We start from the raw sequence: 21,705 nt of genomic DNA, 5'->3' as shown, positions 1-21,705 counted from the left end.
GCTGGTCTCTGATAAACTGCAGCCCTCAATCTGAATAAAGAATAAAAGATGTGAACCAACAGGATGCAGTTAAACTGAAATATGAACAAATCAATAATAAATGTATAAATTAATTTCCCTGAATGTAAAAGAAACATGATGAACTGATTCTAACATCTGATCCAGTCAAACTGGTTTAAAGAGTCCAAACCAGCAGAACCAGAACATTTGATCAACAAAGAAACTCAAAGTTTTCTATCAGTCTGGATGAGTTGAGCTATTTCTGCTGGTTCCTGATCATCAGACCCGACTTGGTAACTGGATCAGAACCAGTCAGGTTCTTCATTAATGGCCTTTGGGTTCCTATTAAAGCTGCTGAAAGCCAATGGGGCCATTATTTCCTCAGGAGACGGTTCCTCTCTGACCCGGCCCAACAGAACCACAGCCTCAGGACAAAGCTGAGGAACCTGCTGCTGCTGCAAACCTCACTTTCATTCATTGCATCTAGATTTGCTTTTCTACAATCAGTGGTTTCTTAGACGTTCATTAATGAGGATTTGAACTCGTCAGTGTTTGTGGCTCTGGAGGATCAACATTTCATTCTGATGTAAAGAATCAGAAATAAAAGCATCTGAATCTTTACCAAACTGAAACATCTCCATCATTCATTCACAGCATTTCAATTATTTTACTCATTTTGTTCATCAAAAACATTTTAAAGAGAAAAACTGAAAAACAAAGTTCAATAATCTCAAAGTCTGAAATAAGAAAATAATTAATAAGGTCAAAAGTTTTAGAGATTTTATTCTCATGATTAAACAAGTTGTTTTAAAATAATATATATTAACATTAAATTGATTAACTATTGATTAAACAATCAATAAATGATTTTATTGTATAAATAGAGAAAACAAACCTCAGATTCTTCACTTTACTGACTGAATTCTCCAGGATCTCAACCAGATGCTTCATATCAGATCTCCACATTTTCTATGTAGATCTGATTTATTTCCAGTTCAGTCAGATCTGGGTTGGACTTCAGAGCGAGGCCAAAACTTCATATTCATCCTTTTGGAGCGAACAGCCACCAAGTCTGTGATTAGAGAAGAAATAAATTTAGTTCTAATGAAATCAATCTGGATCATAAACAGACTAAAATATGATAACAGTGATGTCATCATCTGATCATCATCTGATCAATATCTACTGAGTTTGACCCCACAGAGAATCTGTGCAGTCCTGGTTAGAGTCCAGGTTCTGGTTCTGGTTCTGGTCCAGGTTCTGGTTCTGGTTCTGGTCCAGGTTCTGGTTCTGGTTCTGGTCCAGGTTTTGGTTCTGGTCCAGGTTCTGGTTCTGGTCCAGGTTCTGGTTCTGGTTCTGGTCCAGGTTCTGGTTCTGGTTCTGGTCCAGGCTTCATGTCCTCAGACCTTCAGCTGCAGTCAGATGTTGAAGATCTTCTATCATCAGTGAAGGAAAGTTCAGTTTCTCTGCAGCAGCTGAAGAGGCTGACTGAGCTGAATGAAGGAAACGACTGGAGATGATGGAGAGGAGGAGGAACTGCTCACAGCTCTGACTTGGACTAGACCGTTTAGATCAAGCAGGAAGTGAGTTATAAATGAAGTGAGCAGAACAGGAAGTCCAGCTGCTGTGGACCTCTGGCATCTCTGGGTTTGTTGAGCCAATATCTGCTGCATCATCATGAATAATAGTAATATATTGTATAGAAAATGTTTCCCAGCAGCAGGTTATTAAATGCTGCCACAGGAAAACTGGGAGCAGAACAAACACATGATGCTCCAGTTCTGTCTCCGTTCATCTGCTGGATTTGATGCTTTAACAAAGTAGAAAGTGGACAGTCGTCAACCTGCTGCAGCTAAAAGCTTCACGTTGTTCTGGTCGTCCTGCAGAGCAGCAGCAGAACCGGTCCTGCTGCTCCTTCGGGTCAGAACCGTCCTCTCAGACTGTGGATCTGAGAGGAACTGGGACAAACTGGTTGGAAGAGGGACACATGTCTCTGCAGTGGTCTGTCCATTGTCTCAGAGGAACAAAGGTTTGGATGTCAGGAGAAATTGTTGCTAAACTCCTAAAGAGCTGAAGAGCAAAACCCCTGGAGGAGACGGAGCGTTTGGGTCCAGCAGCATTTCATGGTGAAGCAGTGAAAGTTCTCCAGTCACTAGAAGAGGCTGGATGTCTCCAGAGTTGAAGCTCATGTCTCTGCAGGTCTTCATGGAGGACAGCTAACAGCTTCAACAAAGGCTGCAGATGAAGAGTTGATGAGGAAAATGGTTCCAGCTCTGGAAGCAGATTCTCAGAGCTTTGGGAGGATCTGACAGAAACTAGAACTTTTTCTGGAACCAGACGACAAAACCCACATTTTGGTCTCATTTACAAACTCAGAGGAAACTAGAGGGAGGAGGAAGAGGATGATGAAGATCAACACTGTTCACAAAGTTTATAATTAATGCAAAGATTTATTTGAATGGTCGACATTTTTATTAAACCCAACAATAATTTTATAAAACAGTCAAAGATCCTAAAATGTGAATGATGGAGCAGCGGCTCAATGAGTGAAGAGTTTAAAGTTCAAAAGTTTCTCTGGCTGATTGGATCTTAGAGAAAATAGATTTTCTAGAGTTCAGGGTTTTCTATTCATTTCATCCTGAAAACTGATAAAAAGTGAAATATTTTTAAAATGATCAAAATGTGTAAAACCAGAAGCTGCATCTGTCCTGGATGAGCTGAATGTTTAGATGTTTGATTGGCTGAAATAATCCAGAGGATGAAGGAAGTAGATAAAGAGCAAAAACATCCAGAATCACTTGAAGACAGAAGAAGAAACAGGAGGACAATAGAGCTGAATCAGCATCACACAATGAAAACATCTGGACTCACCGAGCCTTTCTGCAGTTCCTCACAGCTGGAACCAGTCTCTGTCGTCCATCTGATGATGTGTTGTACTTCTCCAGGTCCAACTCATCCAGAACCTCTGACATCTGCAGCATGAAGGCCAGAGCTGAACAGTCAGTCACTGAGAGATACTGCCCTGAATCCAGCAGCCGTTGGATCTCCTGATAAAATGAGACGTCGTTCATCTCCACCAGACAGTAGAAGATGTTGATGCTTCTGTCAGGAGAGATTCTATCAGTGTTCATCTCCTTCAGGTTGGTGATGATTCTCTGGATGGTTTCTGGACTGGTCTCTGTCTGACCCAGCAGATCTTCTAAGTCTCTCTGGTTGGACTCCACAGTGAGACCATGAAGGAAGCGGACAAACAGGTCCAGGTGGCCATTTTTACTGCTGAGGGATTTCTCCATGACTTTCTTCATGAACTCATCTAGAGATGTTTCTCTGTATTCGTCTCCCAGGAACGTCTTGATCTCCTCTGACTTCCTGCTGGTGAAGCAGTGGAGCATGTAGACTGCAGCCAGAAACTCCTGGATGCTCAGATGAACAAAGGAGTAGACGGAGACGTCGCGTGTCCCTCTCTCTCTTTTAAACATCTCAGTGAAAACTCCTGAGAACAACGCAGCATCTTGGATGTTGATGCCGCACTGTGTGAGATCTTTGTCATAGAAGATCAGGTTTCCCTTCAGCAGCTGATCAAAAGCCAGTTTTCCTAGAGACTCAATCAGCTTCCTGTTCTCTGGACTCCAGATAGATTTGCTCTTTTTTCCTCCATCATATTTTTCCTCCTTGATTGAGCTGAACCAGCAGGAACTCTATGTACATCTCAGTCAGAGTCTTGGGTAGTTTCTCTCTCTCTCTGGTCTTCATCACATCCTCCAGATCTTTAGCAGTGATCCAGCAGAAGACGGGGATGTGACACATGATGTGGAGACTTTTGGATTTCTGGATGTGGGAGATGATCCTGCTGGCCTTCTCTTCATCATCTCTGAATCTCTTCCTGAAGTATTCCTCCTTCTGGGGGTCAGTGAACCCTCTGACCTCTGTTACCATGTCAACAAACTTTCCAGGGATCTGATTGGCTGCTGCAGGTCGTGTGGTTATCCAGAGGAGAGCAGAGGGAAGCAGTTTCCTACTGATGAGGTTTGTCAGCAGAACATCCAGTGAGGTCGACTTTTCAGGGTCAGTCAACATTGTAGTGTTGTAGAAATCCAGACAAAGTCGACTTTCATCCAGACCATCAAAGATGAACAGAACCTGGAACGCTTCAAAGTTTCTGATTCCTTTGGTTTTAGTGAAACGTTCATGAATCAGTTCTAATAAGCTGAACTTTTTCTCTCTCAGTAAATTCAGTTCTCTGAAGGTGAATGGAAATATGAAATCAATGTTCTGGTTGGTTTTGCCTTCAGCCCAGTCCAGAGTGAACTTCTGTGTTAACAGTGTTTTCCCAATGCCAGCCACGCCCATGGTCATCACTGTTCTGATTGGCTGATCTCCTCCAGGTGAGACTTTAAAGATGTCTTCTCTTCTGACTGTTTCTTGTTTCCTGGATGCTGTTTCAATCTGTCTGACCTCATGTTCCTGGTTGACCTCTCTAGTTGACCCCTCTGTGATGTAGAGCTCAGTGTAGATCTGGTTCAGATCGGTTTTATTTCCAAGTTCAGCGACGCCTTCAGAGAGACTTTGGCTCTTCATCTTCAGAGACTCTTTAAGGTCAGCCTGATACTGACCAACAATATCTGAAAAAAGAAAATATAATAAAAACATTCTTGCAATATCCTAAGAAGGATTTGTGTGTAAAATTCTATGAAAGAAACAAAATTCAATATTCATGGAAAACTATTTGTAGGAGTCTATGTAACCCACAAGGAAAGTTACTTAAATACACCTGATAATAGTAAGTGGCATGACTTGTGTCTCTGCTGTCTCGGTGTGGAACATCTCAGGAGGTGCTGTCAGATGACGCTTGTCCCAACTGTCGCATCATGCCCCAGTCAGTCAGGCTGGATTGGTTGGCTGCAATGGAGCAGCCTACCGACTTGGCGGCGCTGCGCTGCATAGTTTGTTGCTGCCGCAACAGGCGATGTGCAAATGGCCTACTGTGGCTGCAACTTCAGTGTCGGCGAAGCAAGCCAGACGGAACGATGCAGGGAGGTTGTCCACAAAAGAGGATCACCTCTCAACTGAGCTAGAAGGCCTTTCTCCAGTCCTTGCAGGCTGCTCTGGATGGGAGAGCAGGGTAGCTCTCCCATCCAAGCAGGATGGAGCATCAGTACTTGATGACGATGTTATTTTGTTGGCGGCCTCGGGCATTCATTTCTGTGAGGACCTTCTGGAGCTGGGCTCTGGGGCATCTGGGTCTGACTTCATTGTCTCCCAGGAGGATTCGGGGGAGTCTATGACAGCCGCTATTCGAGCGGCTCTTGCCCGTTTACAGATTGGTGTTCCCCAGGCCCAGCTAGCAGTTTCCAGCACCTTCTTCAGGTGCAGTAGATCTGAGACTGCCTTTGTGGTTCCTCCCTCGGAGGGGTATATACAGGAACTACATGCTTGCTGGTCAGACAACAAAGCGTTTTCATGTCTGACAACAGATGGCAGGGTCCTGGCGGATATGGAGGAAGCACCCAGGATTGGTTTGGGGCAGATGCCAGTGGTTGAAATGGTCATCGCCTCTCTTACTTTCCCCTCCAATGAAGCTTTACATCCCAATGCCCTTTGTCTGCGACCTCAGTGCTGTATTACTGATGACCTTCCCTGCAAGGCCTATAACTTCAGGGCCCGCACAGGCCAGATTGGGAACTCTCTCTCCTATCTTCTGCTGGCCCTGTCTTCCCCTTTGGAATCTGTTTTACTGGACCACACCACGTAAGGCATGGTTGCATCTCTGCAGGCCTTTGCTCTCACGACGACGGAGCATGGGCGCACACTCTCCACATTGGTTCACGCTCGCCGCCAGGTCTGGTTGGCGATGTCACCACTTACTGACCCTTGTAGGAGAACCCTCCGGGCCCTAACTGTGGTTCTGGGGAAACTTTTCAGCTCTGCAGCACTGGATGCCTTGGACGGTGCAGCTCAGGCCTCTCAAACAATGCAGCGGCTAGCAGGGCTTCACAGACAAGATCGCCAACCAGTTGGCACTTGGGCGGCTGCGGGTCCTTCATGGAGGTCCACGTGCCCGTCTCCTTCTTTCATTGAGCCCCAGGGTCAAGTGCCAACTCAGAGATCAGTCTTAAGGCTTGCTCTAGATCAGGGAAACCAGGCTCGAGAACAAGGAGGGGCCAGCTCATCTCACCCCTTTCGAGTCGCACAGTCCTGCGACTCGAAAGGGATGCCCACATCCCGGACTTGTGGGTGTTGTCCACCCTGTCCTGGGCATACTGTCTGCCAGCCACCTGTCCCTGGCCACGTCAGGATGACCGTGATCTACGACCCGGTGAAGGCACAGGCATTGAAACAGAAAATCTGCACCTTGCTGGCCAAAAACTATAGTGCATGTGGACCCCCTGCTGGATCCAGGGGGCTTTTATTCGATATTTTTTCTGGTTCAGAAGAAGACCGGGGGTCTACGTCCAGTCTTGGACCTCAGGGGCCTGAATGTGTACTTGAAGGTCATGCCTGTGCTGGTGAGGTCAGACAACACCACTGTGGTTTTTCACATCAACCACCGGGGGGGCCCCGGTGGATGAAATTGCTTGACTCAACGGCTTCTGACCTGGGCAGCTCCATGCGTGGCCAGCCTCAGAGCAGCTTGCGTCCCCGGGCCAGAGAACATGCCAGGAGAGGTCGTGCACTTTCTAATCAACGACTTACACACTGGGTTGTGGATTTGATCTCCAACGCTTATGCCTTGCAGGACCAGAGGCTGCTGGCAGGTGTGAGGTGCCACTCTACAAGGGGAATGTCAACCTCGTTTGCTGCCATGACTGGGGTGCCATTGGACGTTTTATGCCGTGTGGCCTCCTGGAAAGCATATAGTACCTTTACTCTGTTTTACAGGGTGAATGTGGCTGCGCCCCATCCCCTTCAAGGAATTCTGGAGCAGCATTCCTCTACATCACATAGATGTAGAGATTCTCATAGGTCAGTTTTTAACTGGGTAGCTTGTCAATGTCTGCCTTTAGCTGCGTCTTCTCCTGATTACTCAGTGGGACTGAAACGACCTCGCTGCACTTAGTTGGGACTCCAGGATTGTGGGGTTTAACTCCATGCAGAGAGGTGAGTAGTGTCGTGGTTGTCCCTTGGATGTTGCCGATTCCTTGTGACCTTGTTGACATAAGTCATCCAGTGCTTGAAGCACCGCCTCAGTAGGGATGAAACAGAACGAAAGTCACTTTGAATCCCAGATGACCGCCAGAGTGCTTGGTCCCTTGGAATCCTTGCTCTCACAAGAAGGTTGAGGAATTGAACGTCGGATAATGTGACTATATAGAGACAAGTGGGCCCTCAGCAGGTCACAGGTGACTTTGTTGTCATCAGTACTCGACCTGAGCATGCGCAAGAATGATCATTCAGTGCCTCTCGCGGTCAGAAGGAATGAAATAGAGCCAGAGTTACAGTAGTAACTTTCGTTTACTGCAACTGGAGAATTTTATTAAAAAATGAAACAGACTCAATTTCAAAATGTTGGAAAAACTTTTTTAAAATAAAAATAAAATCCCAGTCACAAGCATCCTCATTCACATGTTTGCTGCTTCCAGGCTGCAGGAACTTCAGTTCTGATGGTTCCGACCCGTCTGGTGGTTCTGAACAGTAACTGGTGTCTCCCGCAGGAGACTTTGTCCTAGTCAAAATCTTCAGGATTCTGGTCCCTGATTATCCTGAACCTCCTGATCTGGTTCCTCCTCTTCCTCACTCATTACATCACATTGACCTTTGACCTTTTAATCAGCCAATAATCGGTATTGATCACCACCAATCATTTGATTGGAAAAATACAAATACATTTACAGCACTGACCTTTGACCTGCAGATGAACCCGTTTCATCATCAGAGTGACTCCTTTCCTGACTCTGCAGGTGTAGATCCCGCTGTCTGCCACTGAGGGGCGGTCCAGAGTCAGACTGAGGTCTTTAGTCTTCAGTGGGTCGTCACCCATCCTGGTTCTGCTGGTCAGGTTCTGTTCTTCAGGATCATCAGAACCGCTCGGATACACATGGACCGTCTTGTTCTCTCCGTCTCTCCACTCCACTCTGGCGCCTCCTGGCAGGTAAATGTTGGTTCTGCAGGGCAGCACGACAGATTTAACCCCTAGATCCACCTGCACCTGTAGAGCTGAGAGACACAGAGGACAAGATAAGAGAGACAGAGAGAGAGAGAGAGAGGCAGACCCTTCCTTTGTTTTCTCTTTTCCTCTCCTTCCTTCCTCCCTTCTAGTTTCTATCTTTGCCACTAGGGGACGCAGCCATTTAGTGAGTAATGTTTTGTTCAGATATGAAATAAAGTTCAGGAATTAGTGCAGATCAGTTGAAGTTGTGTTTGGAACTCACTTCCTGTTGATTTAAAGTCCGTAACCAGTTCAGAAAACAAACAAAACTCTGGTTATGTCAAAAACAGAACTGATGTTTTATGTTTACTGTTTGTTTGTAGATGTTGTCAACATCATGTTGTACTTTTTAAATAATTATCACTTCAATTTTTAAAGGTACTATTTAAAAGCCAACCTAGGGCCAAGTGCTGCAAATTAGCTGTTGCTATTGCACTATGATGCAAACATGGGACTGCTGTTTTGAGCAGTTTGTCTATTCAATGTGTCTGTCCTTATCAAATAAACTTAAATAAATAAAATGACCTTTGAACTGCCTCGCTGCAGTTCAGTCGTCTGGAGTCCAACAGTCACTAGGAACCACGGATCAGTAAAGATCCAGAGAGCAGAGAGATAGCAGGAGCTGGTTCTGTTCATGATTTTTCTAACTATGCTGCATTTGATCTGACCATGAATGAACAGAAAGATCTGAACTGATGAAAAGATTAACCGTTGACCTCTGACCCCCAGGACAAGTCACATGATCTCTCAGTATTCTGGGTCAGAAACAGTCAGAGAGTCATATGTCCTTTGATTTCCATAATTGTTATTAGCAGATTTTGATATCCCAAATTATTTCTTGGAATTCCCAAACACATTCACTGTAACTGTTGCCAGAAGTTCCTACGTAAATCAAGGGTAATAATGTCATTGGTCAAAACTTTCTAATACACAGCAGTAGAGTTGAAACCCTATGAAAAGGTGATGTCAGAAGCTGAAGTTGAGAGATTTTGGATTTCTGGAACGATGCAAATGTGATGGGGGTTTTTTCCGCAGATGCCAGAAAAAGGTAGAGTGCCTTCTCCGGGTCGAGGGAGATGTCCTGCCTCAAGTGGAGGAGTTCAAGTATCATGGGATCTTGTTCATAAATGAAGGAAGAAGGGAGCGTGAGATCGACAGGCGGATTGGTACAGCGTCTGCCGTGAAGCGGGCGCTGTACCGGTCCGTCATGGTGAAGAGAGAGCTGAGTCAAAAAGCAAAGTTCTCGATTTACCGGTCGATCTACGTTCCTACCCTCATCTATGGTCATGAGCTTTGGGTAATGACCGAAAGAACGAGATCTCGGATACAAGCGGCCAAAATGGGTTTCCTCCGTCGGGTGGCTGGGCTCTCCCTTAGAGAGAGAAGCTCAGTCATCCAGGAGGGACTCAGAGTAGAGCTGCTGCTCCTCCACATCGAGAGGAGCCAGTTGAGGCTCAGGCTTCTGGTCAGGACGGACGCCTCCCTGGTGAGATGTTCAGATCCCACCGGGAGGAGACCCCGGGGAAGACCCAGGACACGCTGGAGGGACTATGTCTCCCGGCTGGCCTGGGAACGCCTCAAGATTCCCCCGGAGGAGCTGGAGGAAGTGGCTGGGGAGAGGGAAGTCTGGGCCTCCCTTCTTAAGCTGCTGACCCTGCGACCCGACCCCGGAGAAGTGGCAGACGATGGATGGATGGATGGATATTTATATTAAAATCTCTTTCCATTTTTTGGCCATAAACAGAATGGAATCCGAATCCTGTGTATCATTTCTTGATTCAAATGTTCCTTAAGTTTACTTTACTTTTAATTCCTCCAGACTCACCTGGCAGGAAATAACCTTTAAAATGATATAAAACGCCTGCAGAGACGATGAGAACCAGAACCAGCAGAGCTGTGGCCCAGGATGGAAAGGGTTCTGTGGAAAACAGAGAAAGATTGACCTCACTCTGACCTTTGACCTTTACCAGCAGCTCTGACCTGATGCTCTGACCTTTCTGTACATATTTCAGAACCAGCGTGTGTCTCAGGATGTCCTGGTCTCTGTAGACGGTGCAGACGTAGCGTCCAGCGTCTCTGTGTGTGGGATTCCTCAGGGTCAGGCCGACGTCTCCGGTCCTCAGGAAATCTTGGTCCATCTCTGTGCGGTCGCGGTAAAATCTGTCCTGCTGGGCGTAGTGTTTACTCGTGTTAGGAAACACATGAATGAACATGGAACGAGGTTCTGACTGGGTCCACTCCACTACTGTGTCCTCAGGAAGGCGGGACGATGTTGTGCAGGGCAGGACGACAGAATCTGACCCCTCAGTGACCTCGACCTCCTGCTGATCAGCTGAGGGGAAATAAAGAACAAAATGATCAGAAACAGTTTGGATCATTTTCTGCTTTCATGACAGATTTAGTCTCATCACTGTCTCCATGGTTACAGACACTATGAACAATTATTCATTTTCTCTTTTCAACAAATTCATTCATTTATACAACTTTACCTCTCCTCGGGCTGCCACCTTAACGTGGTGGAGGGGTCTGAGGGCCCCAATGATCCTAAGAGCTATGCTGGTAAGGTCACCCAAGGCAGACAGGTCTTAGGGGAGGGACCAGACAAAGCGCAGCCCGAAGACCCCTATGATGCACACAAACTTTGGACCTAGTGTTCCCTCGCCCGGATGCGGGTCACCGGGGCCCCACTCTGGAGCCAGGCCTGGAAGTGGGGCACGTTGGCGAGCGCCTGGTGGCCGGGCTTTTACCTATGGAGCCCGGCCAGGCCCAGTCCGAAGAAGAAACAAGGGACCCTCTTCCAATGGGCTCACCACCTATGGGAAGGGCCACAGGGGTCGGGTACAGTGTGTGATGGGTGGCAGCCGAGGGAGGGGGCCCTGGCGGTCCGATCCTCGGTTACAGAAACTGGCTCTTGGGACGTGGAATGTCACCCCTCTGGTGGGGAAGGAGCTGGAGCCGGTGTGTGAGTCTGAGAGGTTCCGGCTAGAAATAGTCGGTCTCACCTTGACGCATGGTTCTGGTTCTGGAACCAGTCTCCTTGAGAGGAGCTGGATGTACTTCCACTCTGGAGTTGCCCACGGTGAGAGGCCTTTAGCAGGAGTGGGCAGACTCGTTGCTCCCCATCTCGGCGCCTGTACGCTGTGGTTTACCCCCGTAAACGAGAGGGTAGCCTTCTTCCGCCTACGGGGGGGGACGGGTTCTGACTGTTGTTTGTGCTTACGGGCCAAATGACAGTTCAGCCTACCCACCCTTCTTGGAGTCCTTAGAGGGGGTACTGGAGAGTGCCCCTCCTGGGGACTCCCTCGTTCTGCTGGGGGACTTCAATGCTCACGTGGGCAATGACAGTGAGACCTGGAGGGGCGTGGTTGGGAGGAACGCTCCCTCCGATCTGAACTCGAGTGGTGTTCTGTTGTTGGACTTCTGTGCTCGTCACAGATTGTCCATACCGGACACCATGTTCAGGCATAAGGGTGTCCATATGTGCACTTGGCACCAGGACACCCTAGGCCACAGTTTGATGATCGATTTTGTCATCGTTTCGTCGGATCTGCGGCCGTATGTCTTGGAGAGGTGCGGAGTTGTCCACTGACCACTACCTGGTGGTGAGTCGCCTCCGGTGGTGGGGGAGGATGCCGGTCAGACATGGCAGGCCCAAACGTGTTGTGAGGGTCTGCTGGGAACATCTGGCGGAGTCCCTTGTGAGATGGAGCTTTAATCCTCATCTCCGGCAGAGCTTCAAACACGTCCCGGGGGAGGTGGGGCACATTGAGTCTGAATGGACCATGTTCCATACCTCCATTGTCGAGGCGGCTTATCGGAGCTGTGGTCGCAAGGTTGTCGGTGCCTGTCATGGCAGCAACCCTTGAACCCGTTGGTGCACACCTTAGGTGAGAGATGCTGTCACGCTTAAGAAGGAGTCCTATTGGGCCTTTTTGGCCTGTGGGACTCCGGAAGCAGCTGATGGGTACCGGCGGGTGAAGCGGCTCTGGTGGTTGCAGAGGCAAAAACTCGGGCATGGGAGGAATTCGGAGAGGCCATGGAGAAAGACTTCCACATGGCTTCGAGGCGATTCTGGTCCACCATCCGGCGTGTCAGGAGGAGGAAGCAGTGCAGTACAAACAAATTGTTTACAGTGGGGGTGGTGTGCTGCTGACCTCGACTTGGGACGTTGTGGGTCGGTGGGCGGAGTACTTCAAAGACCTCCTCACCTCACCAACATGCCTTCCATTGAGGAAGCTGAGCCTGGGGACTCTGGGTTGGGCTCTCCAATCTCTGGGGACGAGGTGGTTAAAAAGCTCCTCGGTGGCCGAGCCCCGAGGGTGGATGAGTTTCGCCCGGGGTATCTCAAAGCTCTGGATGTTGTAGGGTTGTGTTGGTTAACGCGACTCTGCAGTATCGCATGGACATCGGGGGACAGTTCCCCTGGATTGGCAGACTGGGGTGGTGGTCCCCCTGTTTAAAAAGGGGGATCGGAGTGTGTGCTCCAATTATAGAGGGTCACACTCTTAAAGCCTCCCTGGCAAGGTCTATTCGGGGTACTGGAGAGGAGAGTCCGTCAGATAGTCGAACCTCGGATTTTGGAGGAGCAGTGTGGTTTTCGTCCTGGTCGTGGAACACTGGTCCAGCTCTACACCCTCAGCAGGGTCCTGGAGAGTGCATGGCAGTTCGCCCAACCAATCTACATGTGCTTTGTAGACTTGGAGAAGGCGTTCGACTGTGTCCCTCGGGGTGCCCTATGGGGGGTAATTGTGCGGTAAAAACTAACAATAATATAGAAGGTCGCACAGGGTTAACTGGGTAGGTTTGATACTGTCATGACGCGTGTTCCAATAACTTCCAGTGGCTCCTTTGTTGTTGTTATCATGAATTTATTCCATATATCAGCTTAAATACTTCAGACTTTAAGAACTGACACATGCTGATGTTGTAGGGTATAATGCGCATTTAATGTTATTAATATGAATAATACGCATTTAATGTTATTAATATGAAATCCAACATTTTGAGAGTTTATTTACAGATCGTGCCTCGATTGGTCTCGTCTGACTCGGGGTAGTGGAACGCGTTACTTCTGTGCCTCCATTACAACACTGGAAGTGAAAGAAGTAACGTCGTGTCCGTGTCTGTTTCCCGTGTCTGTGTTCACCATTCCTTATACAGGTAAAATTACAAACTTATAAGGTTCAGACCTGTATTTAAGTTTATTCTGTTTGCCGAATAAGCAGGGAGTCTTTGAGTTCTTTACAGTAGTTTGAGTTTTATTAAGCGTTACACCCGCATTAGCTTTCTGGCTAGCAACGGCCGGTGCTACATTTCTTATTACTGTATGGCGATAACCATAATGTTTCTGTACAATGTTCAGCACTCAGTATGTGGTTATGTAATATTTGAAACTGTTCTTGAATGCATTACAACACTGGAAGTGAAAGAAGTAACGTCGTGTCCGTGTCTGTTTCCCGTGTCTGTGTTCACCATTCCCTTATACAGGGTCAACACTGACCAGGCTAAATCATAATGATGCTAACAATAAACAATATTTAACACGGTCAACAGAAATTATGACCCTCCACCCGGCGCACCCGTTTCCTTCTACATAGTGAACCAGCGCGTCAATACGGCTCTCATTCATACTAAGTGAAAGTCACACCCACTTACGACACACCCACCACTAACTGTCACAGCTGTGCCAGAGGTAATGCTCATTTAGGTCATTTCGCTCTTACAGGGGGTTCTCCGGGAGTATGGGGTACCGGGCCCTTTGATATGGGCTGTCAGGATCCTGTATAACCGGTGTCAGAGTCTGGTCTGCATTGCCGGCATTAAGTTGGGCTCGTTCCGGTGAGGGTTGGACTCCACCAGGGCTGCCCTTTGTCACTGATTCTGTTGATTTCTTTTATGGACAGAATTTCTAGGTGCAGCCAGGGTGTTGAGGGGATCCGTTTTGGTTACTTTAGGATTGCATCTCTGCTTTTTGCAGATCATGTGGTCCTATTGGCTTCATTAGGACATGATCTGCAGCTCTCGCTGGAGCAGTTCACAGCTGAGTGTGAAGCGGCCAGGATGAGGATCAGTGCCTCCAAGTCCGAGACCATGGTCTTGACCCAGAAAAGGGTAGAGTGCCTTCTCCGGGTCGAGGGAGATGTCCTGCCCCACGTGGAGAAGTTCAAGTATCTCGGGATCTTGTTCACGAATGAGGGAAGAAGGGAGCGTGAGATCGACAGGCGGATTGGTACAGCGTCCGCCGTGAAGCGGGCGCTGTACCAGTCCGTCGTGGTGAAGAGAGAGCTGAGTCAAAAAGCAAAGTTCTCGATTTACCGGTCGATCTACGTTCCTACCCTCATCTATGGTCATGAGCTTTGGGTAATGACCGAAAGAACGAGATCTCGGATACAAGCGGCCAAAATGGGTTTCCTCCGTCGGGTGGCTGGGCTCTCCCTTAGAGAGAGAAGCTCAGTCATCCAGGAGGGACTCAGAGTAGAGCTGCTGCTCCTCCACATGGAGAGGAGCCAGTTGAGGTGGCTCGGGCATTTGGTTAGGATGCCTCCTGGACGCCTCCCTGGTGAGGTGTTTTGGGCACATCCCACCGGAGGAGACCCCGGGGAAGACCCAGGACACGCTGGAGGGACTATGTCTCTCGGCTGGCTTGGGAACGCCTCAAGATTCCCCCGGAGGAGCTGGAGGAAGTGGCTGGGGAGAGGGAAGTCTGGGCCTCCCTTCTTAAGCTGCTGACCCTGCGACCCGACCCGGAGAAGTGGCAGACGATGGATGGATATACAACTTTAACATAGGTTGTGCTGCTTGTTTATCTGACCTTTGACCTTCAGGTGAATCTGTTTCACGTTCCGTTCTTCTCTTCCAGCAGAGATGCTGCAGGTGTAGTTTCCTCCATCAATCTGCTCAGGTTTCCTCAGAGTCAGGCTGAAGTCTCCAGTGTCCAGAGCGTCAGGATTCATGGAGGTCCGGTTCCTGAAACGCTGGTTCTGGTTCTGAAGATCGTCGCCGTTTTCTCTCTGCAGGTGGACGGAGTTCGGACTGAGGTCACTGCGAGTCCAGATGAGTGACGGGTCTATAGGTGGAAAACCAGAGTAGATGCAGGGCAGCAGGACAGACTCCGCCCCCTCATTGACCTCCACCACTCCACCCAGTGCATGCTGGGAAACTGAGGACACAAGATGAGGGTTTAGTGTAGAAATAATGATCAGTTCTTCACTAGAGATGAAAGATTTCAGTCTGTCTGCTAAACGGCTCAGTGATCCTGAACTCTGATCTGTTATGTAACATTAACTCACATTGAGCAAAAAGTCAGAAAACTGATAAAAGTGCATTAAAATAAATACATTTAAAACTGAAAGATGGAAACAGATGAAACTGAAAAAGCGTGAATGTTTTCAGAGTTGCTATTTATTAGCAGAAATCCTGCTGTCAGTTTTTTCAGCTTGTTTTATCTATTTGATGAGAAAGATTTTTGTTTTAGTATCTTGTGATTGTTGGGCAGATTTTTTTCTGTGACTTTATAAAAAAAATAAAATTCTTCTGACTTTATTTTTCTGGGTTTCTGGTTCTGATTCTTTCTAGTTACAGAGTTTAAACCTTCCAGTAACTTTCAGTCACTTTCTGCTGTGAAACTGAAGCATTTAGTTGATCAAACAACAATCTGGACATTTCTAAAGAATCGCTGTTTGATCCAAAAACTCATAATTTCATTCTGAATATCATCCACAGATCAACCAGTAAACCAGAGAAGAACCGGACCCACCAGAACCTGGTTCTCCTTTAATGGTCAGACCAGCATCATGCATCAGCGGCAGAACATTATGACCACCAACCTGAGACTGAGGTGAATTCAGGAGAAATAAAGTACAACCAGCAGGCGGCCATCTTGGATTCAAATCAACATGAATGTGAAAAACTGAAGGCAGGAAGGAAACGCAGAACCTTCAACATCTGCAAACATTCATCACTGGTTTCTGAGTCAATGTTTCTGGGAGCTAATGTCCAGATTACTGGTCTGAATGGGTCTCAGTGGTTCTGAAGCTCACAGAACTACAACCTGATAGAAAAATCAGAACCAGATCAGCTGCTGAACCCAAACCAGAGAAATTGAATCCAGACAGGAAACGGCAAAGTGGAGCCACTGGTTGGATGGAAGAGACCAGAATCCAACCAGCAACAATAAACCAGTGAGATCTACTGGGAGGACTGGTGAGAGACAAGTCGCTGGAACCAGAACCTGAGGTTCTGATCCAGAACCATCAACCAGCTGAGGTCACCAGGGGTCATTTAGAGAGAAGAACGGACCAGAACCCAGAAGCTCTGAAGCTGATCAGCAGCTTGCAGAGACTGGAGAGGATGAGGAGCAGAGAGGAAGATGATCTTACCGAGCAGGAGGATCATCGTTATCATCATCATCATCATCATCATCATCTTCCTCTCAGAACAGAGAGTCGTCCATCGGATCCCAGCAGCGGATCACCTCTGACACCAGATCACCGTTTCTACTGGAACCAGCAGAGACACGCAGGAAGAAACTCCACTGCTGATTGGCTGATTCAGACGCTGCTGAACCGGTTCTGATCCAGTTCTGAGGAAAGGCGGGACCTTCAGTTTCCTCATTCAGCCATGGAGCTGTGAGGAGGTTAAAGGTCAGGAGCTTCAGTTTCCTCATAGTTTTGTTGGAGTTTCATCATTTCTGTCTCTGTGATCCTCCAGGTCCGTTTACCGGTTTCAGGACCGACCAGAACCCTGAGAAATAATGAGATTTGGTTTTATAAAAACAGGTTTTAATGCTGAAATGATCAGGTGTTACAAGCCATAATGTGATCCAAACGGATCAGAACCAACTTTATCCTGGTGTTTTTATGGTGTTACTAACTCACCTGATCCTCCTTCATTCGTGAACATAAACTTCTTTAATCTTTGTCTCTTTTAGCCTGGAGGCTTTAAGTTGTTCAAATAGTTTTGTCTCAAACGTTTCCAACGACAGTTAAAAACTTGCAGAGTTACAAACAGGTTTTAACTTGCTGCAGCTGTTCACTGGAAGATGTTTATGAGTTTCTGTCTCTGCTGTGCAGGAATGTTTCCTCCTTCCTCAGTTTGCTCATTTAGTTTTTTGTAAATTAAATGATTTGCTCTCTATTGGTGCCTGGTTCTGGTTCTGATCAGAGATCTGGACAGATTGATGGTTTTCCAGCCTGTCGGCTCTGCAGCCTCCAGTTCTTCATCAACCAGTTTGAACATTTATTTATAACCTGAGAAGAAAAAGAGGAAACGTTTTCATGACTGTAGATTAGTAAAAAGATTAAAGGTAAAAAATAATAATGAACAACATCTAAAACTTAAATATTACTGTGTAAAAGTTTTAAAGCTGTCAGTTTGTTTTTGTGTTTTCTTTCCCTCCAAAGATTCAATCTTGGTGTAAAAACGTCTTTTGACTGTGATCAGCATTTACAGGAACATTATTATCTTCTCTGCATCTCCACTGTATTGATCCAGATATTAATCAATGATCTGGGCAGAAGAAAAATACTCTTTTTTTGTTCAGTTTCACCTTCCACTAAACCTTCTAACGTTTTTTCATTATTATTATTATTAGAGAAACTAATTGTAGACTTGAGCCTCTATAATGTAATTGAACTAAATGTTTTTAATGATCCAGATATTGATGGGTCTGTTCCGAACCTCCGGTGGGTGGCAGTGACCCACCAGTTGGTTCCGGTCCAACATCAGAGCAGATCAGGTTCTGATCAGGTTCTGATGGTGCAGGAGTGAAACAGATCAGACTGAATAAATCCATCATGTATTGATTGATCCAGTCTGAGCTGCTGTTGTCCTGGTGGCTAACACCGTTAGCACCGTTAGCCTGCAGCGACTGAGTCATTTTCACATTAAAAGTCGCTTTTAGCCGCAGCTGCCATGGAAACAACAGCGACGAAAAGACGAGACAACAAGAAATCCCTGCGGGTTAAAGTCATCAGCCTGGGGAACGCCGAGGTGGGGAAGGTAGGACAGTTTGACTATTTCGCATCAAATCTACATGGAGTCTGGTCCGGTAGAGCTGGACGCCGCAACACACGACTAACCGCAATGTTTTATGTCATAATTGTTGATTACACGTAAATAATTCAGATATTAATTAATTGATGGAGAAACTGCTGACAGCCTGGATTATAAACCCTTCTTTAATATTAATAACATACTGATGATGCCTTAGGTCTGAGGCCAAGACGTTGTTTGTTTATTTAAATAATACGTTTTTTTATTATTCCTTCTGATTTCTGTAAACTTCAAAACACTTAAATAAATGTCCTATAATACTGATGACCACTCTACTATTCGGCTTATAAATGATTCATATAGATATTATAATGTATATCAGGAATATTATCTGATGCTAAAATAAATTAAAAGGTGTTTTATTTACAGTCTCCCAATTTTAAATCTCTGAGTAAATTAGATGATTTTTTTAGACAGTTTCTACTCATGTTTTGTCCATTCAACAGTTGCTACATCAGATGTTTAACACAAACCTTACCAGTCAGTTTCTCGGTAAACTGATCATCATTATTGACAGTTCAGAGGTACCAGTGGGTTATTAATTATTATTAATGGGCACAAAATCAAAAACCAATGCCTGCTCACAAAGTGGAGGTCGGAGTAGGAGGAGTGATTGAACCTTTAGTGTCAGGAACATCCTGGTTCTTGACCTGTTTGTACCTTCAGAGCTGCATCATCAAGCGCTACTGTGAGAAGAGGTTTGTCCCAAAGTACCTGGCAACAATCGGCATCGATTACGGAGTCACAAAGTAGGTTCTCACACCGACCGCTGTCCTGAACCAGACGGCTGTACGTCGTAGTAGTGACATGTGTGTTTGTGTGTCAGAGTTCAGGTCAGAGACAGAGAAATCAAGGTGAACATCTTCGACATGGCCGGTCATCCCTTCTTCTACGAGGTGAGACGTTACAGGCCAAGGTCTGGATTGTTTCAGCAGGTGGAGGCTCAGCGACTCGCTGGTCCTGCTGCTTGTTTCAGGTCCGTAACGAGTTCTACAAAGACAGCCAGGGAGTGCTGCTGGTGTACGACGGGGCTGAGGGAGAGCTTCGACGCCCTGGACAGCTGGCTGGGGGAGATGAAGCAGGAAATGGGCTCTCAGGCCAACATGGACAGCATCGTCTTCGTCGTCTGCGCCAACAAGGTCCGATCCGATCGACCGCCAAGTCATCAATAACATGCTGAACAGATCTGGGTCAGTCCTTCTGGTCTCTGGCGCCCTCAGGTGGACCTGACGAAACGGCGGGTGGTGGATGAAGGTGAGGGTCGTCTGTGGGCGGAGTCCAGAGGGTTCCACTACTTTGAGACGTCGGCACAGAGCGGCGAGGGCATCAACGAGATGTTCCAGGTAGACCTGACGTCCTGTGAGCCGCAGAGTTCGTACTGATGCTCTGAGGTTCTTCCGGTTTCCTCCGCAGGCGTTCTTCTCCTCCATCACTGACATGTGTGAGAACGGCGGGAAGCGGCCGGTGTCAGAGGTCAGTGTGGGCTTCACCAAGGAGCAGGCCGACACCATTCGACGCATCCGCAACAGCAAGGACTCCTGGGACATGCTGGGGGTGAAGCCGGGCGCCACGCGGTGAGTTTGGATCCTCGCCGAGGTCCGAGCTGCGGCGTCTCCTGACGCTGTGGTGTGTCTGCAGGGAGGAAGTGAACAAGGCGTACAGGAAGCTGGCCGTCCTGCTGCACCCGGATAAATGCGTGGCCCCCGGCAGCGAAGACGCCTTCAAGGCGGTGGTGAACGCTCGCACCTCGCTGCTGAAGAACATCAAATAACAGAGAACCGCCGCTGCTCCAACACTGCTCCTTATTTATCTGGATATTTACTCTATCTCTGTGCCACAGTGCTGTTTGCCAACCCTTAACCTTTGACCTTTAACCTGAGGACAGCCGGGTCTGACGGGACGGCAGAGTCCCACCAGAACCAACCAGGTCCATTTAGAGATCTGAGTCTGCCACTGAAATGTTATTTAGATTTAATTTAAATATTTTAAAATAATTTTATTCTTTTCAAATATTTAGGAAAGATTCCTGTTAATTTTTGTAGAAATTAAAATTTTCTTTAAAGTTATAATTTTCTTCCATAACATTGTAAAAATTTGTATTTTAAAAATCTAAATTAAATATTTATTATTTTAACATCTTAACTGATCAATTAATTATTTTTGAAATAATTATTATTGTCACTATTAATAATACTATTTAATTTTTTTGTTAATAATCTAAATTTAAAAAATAAAACTTCTTTTAATGTTACTTTCTGTGAGCGTCCAAATATGTAAATTTGGTTCACAAATTTTTAGGGAATAAATTCTTTTTACAATTTTTGTTTAGTTGTATCAAATGTTTAATTTGGCTAAATATACGTTGCAGCATTTTTAAGAATATTAACACTATATAAACATCACACTTAGCTTGAAAATAACAAAAAGTGAAGTTTTTTACCCCCACCCTTCAAAAAAAGTTACAATTGTAAAAAATGTAAAAACTGAGAAAACTATAAGGAGTTTCTATGGTGATATTGGCAGATAATCCCTTTTTTTTTATTTGAGAATTAATTTAAATGTTTAATATGGACTGATTTGGGATTTAGTGTTATATTAATAATAATAAAATGTTTTAGATTAAATGTTCCAAATTCAACATGTTTATTAAAATTATCTCTAAAATCAGAAACAAATCGATTTTCTCCAAAAAACAGATAAAAATGATCAAATGAAATTCAAAGTAAAACTGATTTAACTCAACAAAATGACATCAGCTTCAAATTGGGCTCAGAAATACTGCAGGAAGTTGTCATTTCTAGAGTGAATGTCACTTCCTGCTGGTCTCATAATGTTTGTGTTCTGCAGCTGATGGACCGGTTCGGTTCTGTTGGTTCTGTTCATCAGAACCTCACTGAGCTCAGAATCGTCACTGTGTTTATAAAGGTCAAAGTGCATGCTGAATGTTGAGTTGTGATCCTTAATGTTCCAAACAAACAGCCAGAACCAGAACCCGGCCAGCATGGCGCTCAGAGCAGGAACCAATCAGGCGATCGCTCCAATGACCCAGATTTCATCTGAAGTTTATTTACTCAATAATTCATTTAATTTGTTTTAACTTGTGATTCAAACCATTTTTAAAGTTACTCATTTTAGATTCATTTGTTCACCTGATATTCATTCATTTATAAATGTCAGTTTCAAACAAAATGTGTATATTTAAGAAGCTAAATATTTAGTTTGAAGCTCAGCATTTAGCTTGCCAACTGAATATTTAATTTCATACAAGATATTTAATTTGGAGCTAAATAGTTTCCTTGCTAACTCCATATTACGTTTGTTAGCTATTTAGCTCACCAACTATATCTTTAGATTTTAAAATAAATATTTCGTCAGCAAGCTAACTAGTTAGCTACAAATTAAATATTAATTTGAAGCTAAACAGTTAGCCTCTTATCTTATTAGATAGATTTGTCACCTTCATATTAACTAATTTAATCCTGGTCATCGTTTCATCTGAAATCTTG

The 21,705-nt window shown here is 45.8% G+C and overlaps 2 protein-coding genes across 2 annotated transcripts; one reads left to right on the top strand and one right to left on the bottom strand.

The window, feature by feature from the left end:
* Nucleotides 1-2,882: 2,882 nt before the first annotated feature.
* On the bottom strand, nt 2,883-16,540 carry LOC129354865 (NLR family CARD domain-containing protein 3-like; the record flags this gene model as incomplete). The annotated part of the gene is given in 7 exon segments (XM_055024398.1): nt 2,883-3,678; nt 3,680-4,622; nt 7,840-8,154; nt 9,972-10,064; nt 10,140-10,478; nt 14,958-15,305; nt 16,525-16,540. Coding segments are annotated over 7 exon segments (2,850 nt in total), but the record flags the coding sequence as incomplete, so codon positions are not given.
* A 1,271-nt stretch (nt 16,541-17,811) lies between these two features.
* On the top strand, nt 17,812-20,089 carry LOC129354845 (dnaJ homolog subfamily C member 27-like). The gene is given in 8 exon segments (XM_055024377.1): nt 17,812-18,145; nt 18,866-18,948; nt 19,026-19,095; nt 19,176-19,225; nt 19,227-19,338; nt 19,420-19,542; nt 19,613-19,773; nt 19,838-20,089. Coding segments are annotated over 8 exon segments (819 nt in total). The 5' UTR covers nt 17,812-18,058; the 3' UTR covers nt 19,971-20,089.
* The last annotated feature ends 1,616 nt before the right edge of the window (nt 20,090-21,705 follow it).

Source organism: Poeciliopsis prolifica, unplaced genomic scaffold, assembly GCF_027474105.1.
Source record: "Poeciliopsis prolifica strain line A6 unplaced genomic scaffold, Auburn_PproV2 SCAFFOLD119, whole genome shotgun sequence".
NCBI lineage: Eukaryota > Metazoa > Chordata > Actinopteri > Cyprinodontiformes > Poeciliidae > Poeciliopsis > Poeciliopsis prolifica.
The sequence above is the reverse complement of the archived record's forward strand: the minus strand, read 5'-3'. Positions and strand labels throughout refer to the sequence as shown.